Source organism: Gadus macrocephalus, chromosome 23 (assembly GCF_031168955.1).
Source record: "Gadus macrocephalus chromosome 23, ASM3116895v1".
Taxonomy (NCBI): Eukaryota; Metazoa; Chordata; class Actinopteri; order Gadiformes; family Gadidae; genus Gadus; species Gadus macrocephalus.
The window spans coordinates 19798566-19816220 of record NC_082404.1 but is presented as its reverse complement, the minus strand read 5'-3'; the positions used below and the strand labels follow the sequence as shown (position 1 = coordinate 19816220).

The following is a 17655-nucleotide window of genomic DNA, read 5'->3' as shown; positions in this document are numbered from 1 at the left end:
AAACAAGCACAAAACAGGCACAAGAGGAACAGCAGAAGGAAAAAGGGGCAAGTCAAGAATTGATTGGCGATGATTTTTCACATCTAGAAAATGACCGGAAAAAATAAAGCAAGAAAAATGGAGGCTATAATCATGTTAGCACCCCTTTCCCTTCCGCCCTCCTCCTCATCTGGCCCAGGCCTGGTCCCAGCTCCCTCCACCCTCAGAGCGGTCATCTGTTGATTACACGTTATACTTACCTCCGCCGGCGAGCTCTTTTGCTCGCGCTCGCGCACACGCACGCACACTCGCACACACAAATATTGAATCAAATAAATAAATGCCGGCGGCCCTTTCTAATCAAGTGACATCAATCAGGGGCCGTCAGCGGCCCGCGGGCCGACACCGCTCTGAGCAGCCGGGCGCTGAAGGAGCCTCTATTGGGGTCCACTGACTGCGCTGCCTGTGTGCGTGCGTGTGTGCGACTGTGCGTGTGCGTGTGTGTGCGGGCGTGCGTGGCCGGCTGGAGAGGTGGGGGGGATATACGCTCCATGTCCCATTATGGGAGAAGGGCTATCCTTTCGTCAGCTCACCCATTACTCCCCCTATCATTTCCCCAAATCTAAAACCTGTTTTCAATCAACATTGCCAAACGAGTGCCTGTCCAGGAGAGGCGAGAGACAGAAAGAGTGGGCAGAGAGAGAGAACAGAGAGAGTTAGACAGTGCAGGCAGTGGTGGAACAGGAGAGAGAGAGCCATGGAGGGCTCTTTCCCTCTTTCTTCCCGTGATTGGAGCGTTTTGCATTCAGTATGTGTGTGTGATTGAATCCGTCTCCTAAATTAGGGCTGTCGACTCAAGGAGCTGAATGTCCTTAACCCCCCCCAACCCGTATCCAATGCCCATACTCTGCTGCATGCCTGACTATTTGCGTGTGTCGATGTGTGCTTGTGTCTGTGTGATAGTGAGTGTGTGTTTCTACCGACTGTTTTGAATATTGTTAAGTGCAGCATGTGTAAAAGGTTTAAGTTAAGCCATTGATTGCTAATGGTATGTTGTGTGGGTGCGTGTGTATTTTTGCGACAGTGTTGTTAAGACAGACTTCACCCCAGGCTCCACAATAGCCGTTGTGGAGAAAGAGAAGATTGTCCTTGGATTTGTTGCGACTAGCCAGACCGCGTTGCTTGTGTCATTATTTCATGCTTCAATGAGAGAGCAGCGGGCTCTGGGATATGAACAGAAACACGTTGGCAGGCCGGGGGGCGAGTGCGTACCTCGGTCCTCACTGGGGAGAACCTTGTTCACGGCGTGGTCCCAGTCGAACAGGAACCGGAGGAAGCAGAGCTGGTTGTAGAGAGCCTTCTCCGAGTACTGGGGCGGGGGGAGAGAGAGAGAGAGAGAGAGAGAGACAGACAGAGAGACAGAGAGACAGAGAGACAGAGACAGAGAGAGAGAGAGAGAGAGAACAGATTAGTCACTGGAGAGTTGGCCAAGAAGCTACCAAGCTTCAATGCTAGGATATACATGTTCAACATTCATTTAACAACAGGGTCCACACTTAACTTTGTTCATTTGTAAAAAAAAAAAAAAAAAAAAAGAAAGAAAACGTTTAAGCTGCGAAACGGTGAAATCTCCCCACCGCCGTTCAACCCCGTATATAAATGTACCAGTTAACTGTGCACGCACGGTAAACCCTCCCCCCCCCCCGGGGTGGTGTCCCCCTAAACCTCATCCATATGACTCAACCACACCCCCCTCTCCTCCACTGTGACATAACGCCAGAAAACAAATTGACTTGCATTGTTAATCTCCTCTGCAATTAAACCGGAGGAGGGAGGGGGGGGAGAGGAGAGAGTCAGGGGGGGGAGGGGAGAGAGAGAGAGAGAGGGGAGAGTGAGGGGAGGGGGGGAGATACAAAGAGAGGGGAGAGTCGGTGGGGGAAAGAGGGGAGAGTGAGAGATACAAAGGGAGGGGAGAGTCGGGGGGGGAGAAAGAGGGGAGAGAGACGGGGGGGGAGAGTGAGAGATACAAAGAGAGGGGAGAGTCGGGGGGGGGGGGGAGAGGGGAGAGAGAGAGGGGAGAGTGAGTCGGGGGGAGAGTAGGGGGGGGGGGGAAAGAGGGGAGAGAGAGAGGGGAGAGTGAGTTGGGGGGAGAGTAGGGGGGGGGGAAAGAGAGAGGGGAGAGTGAGTTGGGGGGAGAAAGGGGGGGGGAAGAGAGGGGAGATAGAGACAGGAGAGTGAGTTGGGGGGAGAGTAGGGGGGGGGGAAAGAGAGGGGAGAGTGAGTTGGGGGGAGAAAGGGGGGGGGAAAGAGAGGGGAGAGTCGGGGGGGGAAAGAGAGGGGAGAGGAAGAGGGGAGAGTGAGAGGGGAGGGAGAGAGAGAGGGGAGAGTGAGGGGGGGGAAAGAGGAGAGAGAGAGGGGAGAGGGAGAGAGAGAGGGGAGAGTGAGGGGGGGGGAAAGAGAGAGAGAGGGGAGAGGGAGAGTGAGAGGGGGGGAGAGAAAGAGGGGAGACCGAGGGGGGGAGAGAGAGAAAGAGGGGGGGAGAGAGAGAAAGAGGGGGGGAGAGAGAGAAAGAGTGAGCGAGCGACGAGAAGAGGGGTGAGAGACGAAGAGGGAGGTTTAGCAGTAGGAAGGAAAACGAGGGGGGGAGTAGATGAAGGAAAAAAAGATACAAAATGAGCGAGAATATGCAGTAGAGAGAACGAGAGAGAGAGAGAACGAGAGAACGAGAGAACGAGAGAGAGAGAAAAAAACAAAGGAAAGAGCGCGCGGCGGCGGCGGCGGCCCAGAGCTCCCTCCCTCATAATAGTTTGTTGTGATAAGCCATTGTGAGAGAGGCACGCGCACCCCAAGGCTGTCAATTTGATTAGCCATTATACTGCACGTTTAATTGCAGTTATTGGCTCGTCATCTCCCCGCTCCGCTGAAGAGGCCGCGCTGCGACCCCACACTGCCATCAGGTGTGTGCACAGCGCTTCATTATCCCGCAGGAAGAAGAGCCGCACACGTCCTCGGAGCGCGTGTGTCCCGCGCCCATTATACCTGTCAATTGGCTATGTGCATAATTGTAATTTCAGTTTTAAATGCTGCCACATAATCAACTGGCATTAGCACCTGACGCAACCGAACAGAGACTAAGTGTGTCAACCGTGTGTGCACGCGCGCGTGAGAGGGGGAGAGATAGTGAGTGTTTGATGGCTTTCTATTGCTGCCCGCATGACATGCACAGCTGTTGACCAGCGATGCGCTGGTCGGGTCAACAACCGAGCCATGCCATCCCATAATGGAGCCTCGGCTACTGTTGCCAAGGTAGAAGCAGCCGGGCTGGCACCGACTGCACACAGTAATTCCTCCGTGCTCAAATAAAATACACACACACGTTTAGAAACACACACACCACACACACACACACATTTAGAAACACACACACAGTTTGCAGCAATTGACTGACAGGTGTCAGAAAGGCAGGGCTAAAATGTTACAGGTAGTTATTGAATTTAGAGCCCCTCAACTCTTCCTACCTCTAACACACACACACACACACACAAGCGCTTTGTTCCTGCACTGACACCATTTCAATTTGCTCCACAAATCTGCAGTATTTTCAGCCTGACTGCCTAAGGAGCAAACCAGCTGTGAAATTGCCTTTCTCCCGGGTGGGTAGGACCCCCCCCCCCAACCTGCTCCTGTGACTCCCTTTTCATCCAATAGACCCTCCCTCCCCACCTGCCCCCCCAACAACCCCCACCCTAACGAAAGCATGCATCCAGAATGCTGTGCTGTGTGCTGCGTCACCTGCCGTGGCCAGGTGACGCGGCCGTGGCCAGGTGACCCCCCCGCAGCCGTGGCCAGGTGACCCCCCCCCCCCCCCGCGGCCGTGGCCAGGTGACCACCCCCCCCCCCCCCCCCCCCGCGGCCGTGGCCAGGTGACCTCCCCCCGCGGCCGTGGCCAGGTGACCCCCCCCCCGCGGCCGTGGCCAGGTGACCCCCCCCCCCCGCGGCCGTGGCCAGGTGACCCCCCCCCCCGCGGCCGTGGCAAGGTGACCCCCCCCCGGCCGTGGCCAGGTGACCCCCCCGCGGCCGTGGCCAGGTGACCCCACCGCAGCCCCGGCGCAGGGCGCTGTCCGCTCAGGCCTTGGTGTGCCTCTGGGGGGCGCTGTTTAGGGGATACATGAAGATAAAAGCAGGAGAAAGAGAAGCTCAATCCCACAAATGGGCCACAATCACTAAAGCACAGAGCAACAGTCTCAAAGTGTCCGTCTCACAATAGAGCCAGCACTCCGGCCTCCCCCCATCTTAATCACATCCACCTGGTTCTCCTGAAGTTCTCCACTGGCGTATCCAATGGAAAGCGGTCGACTCCGTGGGCGCCTGTGTGTGTGTGTGTGTGTGTGTGTGTGTGTGTGTGTGTGTGTGTGTGTGTGTGTGTGTGTGTGTGTGTGTGTGTGTGTGTGTGTGTGTGTGTGTGTGTGTGTGTGTGTGTGTGTGTGTGTGTGTGTGTGTGTGTGTGTGTGTGTGTGTGTGTGCACTACTGTCCAGTTGAAGTCACCCAACTTGGATAACTTGTCTTGGATCATGTTTAAATAGTCTCCAGACCAAAATATCACTGCAGAGACAACACAAACAAGGCCTCCGTGCTACACTCCACCTCTGCAACCCAGTGCTCAACGGCTCAGTTGCAAATGTGCCTGCTGCACTAAATACACAACCATCAATATCCAGCCCCCACACAAGTGGCAGCTGCTGAGGGGGGGGGGGACGCTCAGAGAGAGGGAGAGGGGGCGAGAGAGAGGGAGAGGGGGCGAGAGAGAGGGAGAGGGGGCGAGAGAGAGAGAAAGTGAGAGAGAGGGAGAGGTCGCGAGAGAGGGAGAGGGGGCGAGAGAGGGAGAAGGGGCGAGGGAGAGGGGGCGAAAGAGAGGGAGAGGTGGTGAGAGAGAGGGAGAGGGGGCGAGAGGGAGAGGTGGCGAGAGAGAGGGAGAGGGGGCGAGAGGGAGAGGTGGCGAGAGAGAGGGAGAGGGGGCGAGAGAGGGAGAAGGGGCGAGAGAGAGAGAAAGTGAGAGAGCACGATAGAAAGAGAGAGCAATAGAGAGAGAGAGAGAGAGAGAGAGAAAACATACATTTCCCCGAGCTGCAGCGAGGGCAACAAGCCTCTAAACTCTCGAGCTCCTTTAGAAGCCTTATTGCCGGTTGTGGTCTTCGCACCGATCAGCCTCACAAGACACCATAATGAGTCAATATATGTAAATCTTTACTAGGCAAACACGGCGGGAAACAAAGGCATTTAACTGGTGCTCTCGTCCGCAAGCCTCCGACGATTCAGCACCGGTAATTTCTTCCCATTGAAAGGCATAATTGCCTGCTATTTGAAGATATTCATGCTCAATTTTTGAAATTAATTTCAATTGGGGGGGAAATGTAGAAATGTCAGCTCCAGTGAAAGGGATTTGATTTCAATTATCCTCGCTCAAAGGACTGTGATTTCCAAATACACTTAAGCAAAATCATGACAAGAATTTTTGTTCGGCGAAATTCAGTGTTTAAAGAGCGATTAGGCGATAATGGGGCGGCTTTGAGCCAGCACTGAATGCAGCCGTCTCCCTCTGAAAGGCACTCAATTATCTCTGATTGCTCCCGCTATAATGTAGCAAATAGAGATACCTGCTATTGCCGTAATTTGTGTGAAAATTAACATGCTGCAATTTCCACTAGAGGGAAAAAGGGAACACTAATGGGAGCCTGAGCGTACATCAATAAAACGAGGGTGATAGAGGCAGGCACACACGCACACACGCACACACACACACACACACACACAGAGCGAGAGAGAGACAGAGCGAGAGAGAGAGCGAGAGCTGTGGAGGGATGGAGGAACAGAGAGAAGGAGGCTGGGGAGGAGAGAAGGAGGCTGGAGCGGTTGAAAGAGGAGAGGAGGATGGGGAACAAAGCTCTGGACAGACGCATGGAACTGAAAACAGAAGGGTACGTATGGCGAGCGCAGAGAAGAGCCAGACGAGGAGCGAGAGAGAGGCTCAGAGAAAAAAAGAGAAAGAAAGAAATTTAATTTACTGAAAATATTACAAATTGCACCTGTGCATAACTCCCTCGAATTACCAACCAATCAAGGCAGAGTGCCTATTACTCTCCCATTACATGGAGATCAGATCACGCTCTGATTCTGTGTCCAGAGAGAGAGAGCGAGAGAGAGAGAGAGAGAGAGAGAGAGAGCGAGAGAGCAAGAGCGAGAGAGAGAGGGAGCGAGAGCGAGAGCAGAGAGAGAGAGGGAGCGAGAGCGAGAGAGAGAGGGAGCGAGAGAGCAAAAGCGAGAGAGAGAGAGAGCGAGAGAGAGAGAGAGAGCGAGAGAGCAAAAGCGAGAGAGCAAGAGCGAGAGAGAGAGGGAGCGAGAGCAGAGAGAGAGAGGGAGCGAGAGCAGAGAGAGAGAGAGAGAGAGAGAGGGAGCGAGAGCGAGAGCAGAGAGAGAGAGGGAGCGAGAGCAGAGAGAGAGAGGGAGCGAGAGCAGAGAGAGAGAGGGAGCGAGAGCAGAGAGAGAGAGGGAGCGAGAGCGAGAGCGAGAGAGAGAGGGAGCGAGAGCGAGAGCAGGGACGTAACACCCACAGCGATGGTAAATGTAGCGTGATGCAGGGGAGAAGATGGAAAAAAGGAAAACACGGAGGCGTCACAGGCAGGACTGAAACGACACCATCGTAACATTAGACAATCCACCGAGCCACCGTCCAAATACAAACAAATACACCCCATATCCTCATTTAAATACATGAATACATCAAATATATCATATATAAAATTAGGCCTGCCTATCAGGCCTACTATTAGGCAAATTGAATTTAAATTGTTGCCCATATTCATAGTCAGTTGGAAACAACAGTACGTCTCCGTGCCAATTAGCATGCAGCCATGAGAGCTAAGTGGGTCATATTTATTATGCATTATGTATATTGAGGTAAGCTGAAGGTTTAATTTAGTATGAGCCACGAGTCAATTTAACAGTGTGCTCTACCTGCTGCCACGATCACGTAGTGAGACTCCGAAGTCTGCATAATATGTTGGTATGCTGCACTTGACTTTTACGTGTCTGATAAAAAATAACCAGTTTCAAAGCCAATAAGAGACAGTGATTCAGCCACATGTCTTTGGCTGGACAGCGTTGGACCGAACAAATCAAACAAAAAGGAAAAAAGCAAACCCACAAAAAAGGTTAATTTATAGGATCAGGTTTAAGCCTGGATGGCTCGCTGGGCAAGGCCAACTGAAGTCCAGGAGCAGCCGTGACTGTAAAAGACTAGGACTGGCTGTACACAGAGTACTCTGACACCATTTACAATACATATCAGACATACCAGCCCTCAGCGAGGGCAGCCTAAAGTAAAAGTATGCTCAATTGATTCACTCCGCTACCAGTTTGACCACCAATACATGCATTTCACCCATTTATTGAATCAATAAACTTTGACATTTCTGTCAATCAAGATTCAAATATTAGATCAAGTTAAAAAAATCACAATTGCGGCCGTCATTCTGTCAATATCAATCAGTCCACCTTAAAAGCACATGAGGGGGAACTCAAGCAAAGGTAAAGGTGTGTGCAAGAGAGAGAGGGAGCAAGAGGAAGAAATGGGTAGAAACTAGGCGGCAGAGCGCAGGTAGGGGCCAGCGGGCACCGAGAGTTAAATGTTTTATTCAGCCATCAGTTTAAAGTGCCAGGCCCCTCAGGCCCAGCGATGGACGCCTAAGTGGCTATGGTGACAGGACAAATTGGTCTTCTGGTTTACAACCTGTCGCCACAGAGCTAGACCCAGCAAAGCAACAGGGAGAGGCGAGAGATAAAGAGAGATAGAGAAAGAGAGATCGAGCAGAAGAGAGAGAGAGCGAGATAAAAAAGTGAGAGATAAAGAGGGAGCGAGAGAGAGACGGGGGGGGAGGGAAAGAAACTGGGCACAGAGTGCCACATGTAAGACAGAAAAGAGTGCTGTGTGGAGGTTTGCCATGAATAGTGAGACTGAACAAAACATTGATTGAACCATCACAGCAAATTGAACAAGGCAGCTTTTCTTTTAAATCCAGTGGTCAAGCTAACAAAGTGTTGCGCAGGCATAAAACAGATGGCTGGAAGCTCTCCAAAGGGAACACCTCAACCTGGATGCCCAGTGCTGGGAACCCATGCAAACGAACATGCACAAAGTGGGACATGGGGCCCCTCGATACACGGCAGCTCTGAATGAAGACAAAAAATAGGATAGCTGAATGCCAATGAAAACAGTGTCTGCAAGTGTGGTGAACATTGGAGATATTATCTATATAAAAAAGGTGCAACTTTAGCTCTATAGCACCATCACCTGGGGAAAATGGACTTATTCAATCTAAACGTGTTCAGTACAAGTCAGCGGGTTCAGACCGCAAGGCTGAGCGCTCTATTCAGAGATCAGTCACTCACTTCATCTGATGCAGTCTATGTGCGTGTGTGTGTGTACGTGTGTGTGTACATGTGGGTGTGTGTTACCTCTGGTCTGAGTGTAGCCCTGCTGCAGGAGGGGCAGATGGGCCCATGGCGAGAGAAGGAGATGGGCAAACGCCTGGTTCTGTTCTGGCAGGCCTGGTCCTCACACACCAGCCATCCCTAGGAGAGAGAGACAGACAGACAGAGACAGACAGAGAGAGACAGACAGACAGAGACAGAGAGAGAGAGGAAGAGACACAGAGAAAGAGATTAGCCTCAGTGCTTTCATCAAGGGGACAATGTTTCATGTATAAATATTAGTAACATGTAACGATACACGGATTCGTACCGACATTTTTTCGGTACAGTCTAACAGTTCCATGCACGTTTCATTTCGGTGCGTACCGATTTTTTCTTTTTAATGATTTATTGATTATCACACTCTGTTTGTCTCGTCTTGTCGTGATGTTTTGTATTGAGGAACACAATGGAAATAAATCCTGGACTTTATTGTGTTTTTATCCTCAATTGTATTTGATGTCTCTTCATGTGCGCAAGACATTTGTTTGATACAATTTAATAAATCAAAATCAAAAATGAACTTGTCGGTAAATTGTTCCTTTTCAGCAGTATTGACCTACTTTTTTGTATTAATTGTTGAAAGTTAAAAAACCCAAATTTTGCTTGTTATAAATGATAACAAATAAATGTATGTTTGGTTTCTTTCAATCCTTCTGTACCGAAAATCATACCGAACCGTGACTTAAAAACCGAGGTATGTACAGAATCGTGACTTTTGTGCATCGTTAAACCCCTAATAAATATACAAGTATTTTTTTATAATTACCTCACCTATTGGCTGCATCAAATCAAGCGAATGATTATAGATATCGTAAACTTCAAATTTGTACGTAAAAAAAAAATATATATTCTTTTTTTTTATATATATATACATTTTGGACACATAATGTCAGAATGTAAAAGATGAGGATTGAGGAGGAGGGGTCAAGATGGTGGGAGGTTGCTGTGCAGGAGAAGAGGACGAACTTCAAGGGCCCATGCCGGGGAGGGAGAATGACATCTGCGGACGGGTTCCACCTGCCGCACTCGCCAAACCTGCTCCATCCAGAACCAGCGATTTATAGTTCCAGACATGTGCTCCAGTGAAACCCTTCCAGAGCTACGTGGCCCCCGGTCCTCCCCAACGCAGACGGAAGCCTTCTGCCATCCTCAACCGGCTCCCACCTTCGGTATCCACCACCCTTTGTTGACGTCTCCGTCATCAGCGCCCCCCGGGGTAAGCTGGAGGCAGGTGCTGTGGTTAGTCGTGGCCCAACCCCCCCACCCCTCTGTGAACACACACGCCTTTATGACCCGTCATTACCAAGGGGGGGAGGGGGGTAATGCCAACTAATGACAGACCAGCCGTCCTCTACTTTGAATGGCTTTTCTACAATGCCTTCTCTTGGCGCGTCCGCACACTTTAGACTAATGGTCTGCTGGACCAGGTGAGCCTGGACCAGCGTTAGACTAAAGGCCTGCTGGACCAGGTGAGCCTGGACCAGCGTTAGACTAAAGGCCTGCTGGACCAGGTGAGCCTGGACCAGCGTTAGACTAAAGGTCTGCTGGACCAGGTGAGCCTGGACCAGCGTTAGACTAAAGGTCTGCTGGACCAGGTGAGCCTGGACCAGCGTTAGACTAAAGGTCTGCTGGACCAGGTGAGCCTGGACCAGCGTTAGACTAAAGGCCTGCTGGACCAGCGTTAGACTAAAGGCCTGCTGGACCAGGTGAGCCCGTCCTCTGGACCAGCGTTAGACTAAAGGCCTGCTGGACCAGGTGAGCCTGGACCAGCGTTAGACTAAAGGCCTGCTGGACCAGGTGAGCCCGTCCTCTGGACCAGCGTTAGACTAAAGGCCTGCTGGACCAGGTGAGCCTGGACCAGCGTTAGACTAAAGGCCTGCTGGACCAGGTGAGCCTGGACCAGCGTTAGACTAAAGGCCTGCTGGACCAGGTGAGCCTGGACCAGCGTTAGACTAAAGGCCTGCTGGACCAGGTGAGCCCGTCCTCTCGCCCAGCGTTAGACTAAAGGCCTGCTGGACCAGGTGAGCCTGGACCAGCGTTAGACTAAAGGCCTGCTGGACCAGGTGAGCCTGGACCAGCGTTAGACTAAAGGCCTGCTGGACCAGGTGAGCCTGGACCAGCGTTAGACTAAAGGCCTGCTGGACCAGGTGAGCCTGGACCAGCGTTAGACTAAAGGCCTGCTGGACCAGGTGAGCCTGGACCAGCGTTAGACTAAAGGCCTGCTGGACCAGGTGAGCCTGGACCAGCGTTAGACTAAAGGTCTGCTGGACCAGGTGAGCCTGGACCAGCGTTAGACTAAAGGCCTGCTGGACCAGGTGAGCCTGGACCAGCGTTAGACTAAAGGTCTGCTGGACCAGGTGAGCCTGGACCAGCGTTAGACTAAAGGTCTGCTGGACCAGGTGAGCCTGGACCAGCGTTAGACTAAAGGCCTTCTGGACCAGGTGAGCCTGGACCAGCGTTAGACTAAAGGCCTGCTGGACCAGGTGAGCCCGTCCTCTGGACCAGCGTTGGCCAAAAGATGGCCAACACCGATGATGTTTTGCACAGGAATGTATCAGCAATAACATTCACAATCCAAATCAAAGCGATTAATTGATCATCTTTTTTACTTCAACCAGCCCTGAATCATTCACTCTACAGCCGACTGCAGCCGTGGCCTGTACGTCTTGTACATCCACACACATCTTCACCAGTCTGCAAATTTACCTTGAAAACAAACAACCATTACGGTCCGCAGCGGTGTTCTGTGTTCTGTGAACGTGTGTTAATCATCGAGGTGGACCCTCAATACGCAGTTTCAATTTATATTTACCAGGACAGCAAGACGGTTGTAATCTGAAAATGAACCGCAGAGACGACACAAGAGTCAGGCGGCTAACCCTGATCGCTTTCACACCATCACACACACAAACCCCCCTCTAACACACACACACACACAAACCCCCAGCCAAACCCCTCTAACACACACACACACACACACACACAGCCAATCTCCTCTAACACACACACACAAACCCCCAGCCAATCCCCTCTCACACACACACACACGCACACACAGCCGATCCCCTCTAACACACACACACACACACACTCCCCTCTAACACACACACACACACACACACACAGCCAATCCCCTCTAAAACACACACAGCCAATCTCCTCTAACACACACACACCCCTCTAACACGCGCAAACACCCACGTCTGCAGGTTCACAGCTTTACCGACAGATCCATGAACCAGGAAGACTAATTATCCCAACAACACTTTAGCAAAAAGACTGCAAGGCATCATGGGAAACCCGAGCGCTTGCCATGCACTGATAACGCCGGGCGAGGACAATGCACCACGGAAATGGGAGATAAGTTCACTGTGTGCGTTTTTCATTGTGCTGCTTACATTATTATTTGCATTTGATCTCAATATTTCCTTTTGGTTCCCAGTGACAGACTAGGTACACATTGCTGTTCCCATGGGATGTCCTTGAGCTATTAAGGCCACAACCCTACATTGTCTCCTTGATCACAGGTTTTTATCAGCATCATCATTCAAATGATACATCAATATTAATGGCACAATTAAATAATATGATAAATGCCAGATCTACTTTTTAAAAGAAGGGTCCGGTCTAAATATTGCAGCAGAGTATCTTGGATCAGTGACCCGGCTGACCTGCACACACACACCCTACCTGCACACACACACCCTACCTGCACACACACACCCTACCTGCACACACACACCCTACCTGCACACACACACCCTACCTGCACACACACACCCTACCTGCACACACACACCCTACCTGCACACACACACCCTACCTGCACACACACACCCTACCTGCACACACACACCCCTGCATGAGAGCCATGGAGGCTTGGCCCTGAAAAACACACACACACTTAATCGAGGCAGGTATGACAGACAGAAAGGAAACTAAAGCATGGAGCGCATTGAGGGGAGAAAAAACCCACATCTAATTAAGGCATTTAGCGAGAGTGTGTGTACCAGAGTGTGTATGACCGCGAGTGTTAGTGGGGAGGGAGCACAGAGAGTGGAGGTGGCTACAGTCGGACGCGTCGCAGAATAAAGGCCCATAATTGCATAATTACAGCAGTGGATACCTGACACGCTGAATGCAGACGTCAAATGAGTTCCACATAATTTAACCAAACAGAGGCCAGGGCAGTGACGCCCCCCTCCATCGCAAGACACATCGTCTGGAGCCACACACACACACACACACACACACACACACACACACACACACACACACACACACACACACACACACACACACACACACACACAACGCCAGGACTGACCCTCACCGTAGATCTAGGTCTGTGGCCTCTCTCCAGTGAAGGCGAGTCTGGACCTTCTCTAGCTGGACTGTTTAGGACCCAGGCATATCTCCTAGCAGGGTTGGCTCTCATGTTGTATCGTATAAATCTCTAATTCACCCGTTTTCTCATCACGCATATCAGTAAATGGTAAAGATAATTTAAATTAACGCGCACTGATTGTCTTTACCGATGGAATTCACCTGAAATGTGCCAACACGCACAGACACACGCACACGCTCCCCCCTCAAAGACCAGGACTGGTGGGCTCTCCTACTGGCTTTGTGCCTCGGCAATCAACACTTTCAGCTCCAACCTGAATAGGCCTGAAAAACCAGCCCCTCCCACACCCACACACAAACCCCTACCTAAACCCCCCCCACGCACACACACACACACACACACCCCTACCTACCTACACCCACCCTGAATTGGAGCCAAACCGTTCCACTTTGTACATCCTCTGCTTAATCAAAGCATCTCCATTCAACAATCTGACCTTTTGTTCAAAACAGGATTATCCCCTCCCTGGTCTTCCCTCCCCCTCTTCTCCTCCTTTCTCCCCCTCTTTACTCCCCCTTTCTCTCCCTCCTTTCTCTCTCTTTTCTCCCACTTTCTCTCCCTCTCTTCTCCTCCGTTCTCCCCCTCTTTTCTCCTCCTTTCTCTCCCTCTTTTCTCCCCCCGCCCCACGGGTCTCCAGGGGCGACCCACATGACGAGGGTAATTGCAATAATTTGTTAAACGCCATGGCAACGGTGGTTAGACAGGAGGGGGAGGAAGGGGAGGGGGGGTTGTTGGACAGAGAACGAGTGACTACCATTTTGCCAAAGACAGTGGAAGGTGGGGGGGGGGGGAGGGGAGGGAGAAACAAGTGTTTGTAGAGGCCCTGGGTGCTGGTTCATGGGTAATGGAGGCGGTGGGGAGGGCTGGTGGAAGCGTTGGGAGGTAATCTCAGTAATGATTAATGGCCCTGTGGTCGTGGCTAGAGAGGCTAACACATATATAACCACACACACACAGAGGTACAGGCCTTTCACTCTATCTGGCCGACAAACAGTTCTATTTGAACTCTCCCTTGGCCTGAAAGGAATCCTTAATTACACAATATTACCCCTCATCGCCCCAGTGTGTGTGTGTGTGTGTGTGTGTGTGTGTGTGTGTGTGTGTGTGTGTGTGTGTGTGTGTGTGTGTGTGTGTGTGTGTGTGTGTGTGTGTGTATTCAGTGGTAGCAGCTGTTTCACAGGTTGCAACAAAGGGGTTTAGGGGCTCACTCCCCACACATTCTCTGCACTAATTGATTTCTGTTCAGCACTGTGGGAGTGTACCCCCCCTGCCCCTCAACCCAGCCCTGAATCCAACTACACACACACACCGTCTTGGCCTTTCAAACAGAGAGCATTCCACTCACTCTAGACCCAAGGTGTTACAAGCCGCCACCATGACAGCCAGACTGAGCCAGCAACAGCGCTGCAGAGAGCCAGAGAGACAACGCTGGAATGCCCTCGTTGGGCCGGCACACATGGCGGTGCTTGTCAGGTGACAGATGGAGGTGCAGTCTGTCCCCACCGGCGGTGCAGGTACAGTCTGTACCTGAAAGAAACCCGGGGCGAGACGGTGGGTCTGCAGGACTTCAGGGGAGGGACGTCCCAATGGAGACGGTTCTTCAACACTCAATACATTAGAGAACGCCCTGGGCCTTGAGGGCCACTGACGGCGCTCTTTTTCACCCTCTGTTCACAAACCATTTCACCCTTAAAGGTTGTTTCAGCGATGCTAGGCCAACACATAAATGATCAAATGGTACTACCAACCACTCAAAACCAAAATAAATAGTATTCCAACCAATCACCGACCAGGGCTGGGTGGGCGTGCGTTCACGATGGTTTATACTGGAAGCACGGAGCGCGGAACGGAGGGGCGAGAGGGCTCTGTTTGGGATCTCGCTTCAGATACCAACAAGTGACGTTACCCAACATCGCTGATACAACCTCCAAACAAAGGCTGCCTATGCACCCGTCATACGGGGCAGCTAGATTCACATTCTGAATGACCCCGAAAGAGGGACCCCCTAAAAAACAAACTCAAAAGGAAAGTGTCCAGGCTAAGGTGTTGTACTTCCAGCCTTCACTCCCCAGACTGCACCCTACCAGGAGGCCTCCTGGAGTAGGATGTGCAACTCCTTCATTACCTGGATGTGAATACATCGTTACTCATTTAGGATCCATGCCCGCTTAATGACTAAATAGAACTAGCATGAACTCCCGCAAAGCATACAGGTTAAGACACGGCTGGCTAGTGTGCCATTTCACCTTACCTAACATTAATTAATTAATTATTCATTAACATTGGTTAATGCAGTAATAAGCATTAACTCAGGTCCAACTACCTAGGGTAAGAGTATGGGTTAACCCTAACCTACAAACTCTGACCCCTCTGCTATTGCTAAATAACCTTTATTACTAAATTATCCAATATTCATGAATGGTTAATAAATGAACCTTTGATATACTTTCAAAGAATCAAATTAAAAGCTTGTTCTAGTATTAACCAGGACCGTCTGGTATTAAATGGCCATTGTTGATCTAATTGTACACTTTAGAAGGCAGTCTTATCTGTAAACCTGAGTACATGTTCACGGCCTGCATTCTCCTGCTGGTTTTGACTTATTCCTCCTCCGGTTCACAATGCCATGAATCACCAAGTACAGTAGCCTCAGCCATTCACTGATTAATATTAGATTGTGTTTATGAAATGGAATTTAAATGCACACATTCAGTGCTGCGCCCTTCAAAGCCTCAAATAAGGTTCACATTTAAACCGACTATATAGCAGAGGGAGAGCGAGAGAGAGAGGGAGACAGAGAGAGGAAGAGAGTGAGAACAGCTGGCTGCCTCGGGTACGGCACAAGCTGAAGCATTAGGGAATGAATGGAGTCTAAATTGAAACTAAATGAAGTCCATTTACTGCCCTGCAGGTGGGGAGGGGGGGGGGGGGGGGGTATGGGGGGGGCCTGTGTGTGACGCTGAACAGGAGGAAGTCTTCTGTGTATTCAGGAGAATAAAAAAAATGCTAAACAACAGAACCAACCCGAGTAGCAATAATCAGGAACACCCCCCCCCCCCCACTGCAACAACACAATACTCACACTGTAGTACTTCTTGATGTGTTTGCGGATGTCGAGCAGCAGCTTGTTGCTGATGTTGGCGTGGTAGTCGATGAGGCGCGCGCCGCAGGGGGCGTGGCAGCAGCGCATCAGCCCCGGCTCCAGCGTCTGGCCCTGGGGGGAACACAGCCCGTCGCCGCCGGGAACATTCAGTTATGCCGAGTACTTTGTGAATTGTTAACGTTTATTTAGAAAACAAGAACGTCCGCACCAGGGGTAAGAGCGACCTAAAAGGGGTCACTAAAGCGGTTGGATAGTGGAGGTTCTGGGTTCAAACCCCAACGTCTGAGCAGTGGGGACCCTTGGGCAAGACGCTGCTCCCTAATGACAATCATCAGAAAAACTAAATAAAAACACTTCCTCTTTGGAAACAAGCCCCACACTAAGCACCAGATAAACGGGAGACGGGACCTGAGACATTGAGGACGGTTGGAACGCCTCATAACTTAGCTGAACAGCCCTCCACAAAAGAGCCAACGTCTGCAGACATGCAGCACTGAGGTGCTATTAGGGCCGACCCGCGGCGTCGTTCCCCCCCAACCTTCACAAAGGACATGCCAGGCATGAAGGGGCGTGTGGAGGGAGGCAGCGGTGCAGTCAGAACACCTGCGACCTGAAAACGGGAACGTCTGGTGGGCCAGAGGAACCAGGTCAACGTGACCTTAAGCTCTTCAAATCTTCCACTTGACAGCCAGACCTATAGTTAATGCAATAAAAAGAACTAGAAACCAAGACGCATAGCGATTACGCCAAATAGAACCGCTTAAGCACTCTGTGTGGAAGCGACCTCCTTTTGGGCTGCGGATGACAGCCACAGAAAGAGCTTCTGAGTTAAGAGTTGGCAGCGCACATGTATGGATGCGTCTGCTCGCGACACCCCCTCTACCATCTCCTTTGTGGTGCGGCGGGGTTGGCCTGTCCAAAAAAACCAAAGAGGTCACCACTTTCCCTCCTGTTCAGAGCTGTGTCTCAGCCTTCGCCCGTCACTGTTCCAGCACACATTCAGGATTTGGCTAAATACTGCAAACCGACACACTGAACAAATCCTTCTCTCCTTTCCTTTGGTTGAAGTGTCTTTTTTCCGAAGGCCTTACCGGAATGCCTCCCTGTTCTCTCCCCGTCATGCCCCCCCCCCCCACCAGCCCTCTACTGCCTTATCTCCCCCCGTCCTTATCTCCCCGTTCCCTAACCCTAACCCATTCCACACAGCACTCCCATAACAGCTTTTTCTTCCTCCCTCCCATGGACTAACATGTATGCAGCAGGTATATACAAAGACAAAGTTAGATAGAAACGAATAAAGTCATGTATTTCTGGCTGTTTGAATACCAATATATAATACCCATGAAATGCTGGAGGGAAACTACATTAACTATCAACTCGCAAGGACACAACCGGTCGTCGTCTCAGCAACATATCCCATCTTCTAGCCAGGGCAGTATGGCCCTCTAAGGATATACATTGCCTTTCTGGGTAGTAAACCTGCCAAAAAAGGGACTTATTTGTCTCTCTTGTCAAGTCACTCAACCTCAAACAGCACCAGCATGGAACTGAATAACCAAAAACTGCAAATAGACAAGAAACTCTTTGTAGATTATTTTCCTTCCCCAAATCATTACAATTCCCTCCCTCATTCCT

The 17655-nt window shown here is 50.9% G+C and overlaps 2 protein-coding genes across 2 annotated transcripts in view; both read right to left on the bottom strand.

Moving 5' to 3' along the window:
* The window catches only part of hgd (homogentisate 1,2-dioxygenase), an 83673-nt gene that overhangs the window by 32909 nt on the left and 33109 nt on the right, over positions 1-17655 (bottom strand). The gene's annotated exons all lie outside the window — the stretch shown is intronic.
* The window catches only part of pola1 (polymerase (DNA directed), alpha 1), a 57606-nt gene continuing 39957 nt past the window's right edge, over positions 7-17655 (bottom strand). Inside the window, exons 34-36 of the mRNA XM_060044790.1 lie at positions 16000-16131; positions 8492-8608; positions 7-1348 (exon numbers count right to left, since the gene is read on the bottom strand). Coding sequence (XP_059900773.1) covers positions 1175-1348; positions 8492-8608; positions 16000-16131 — 423 coding nt within the window. The 3' untranslated portion in view covers positions 7-1174. The remainder of the gene's footprint in view (positions 1349-8491; positions 8609-15999; positions 16132-17655) is intronic.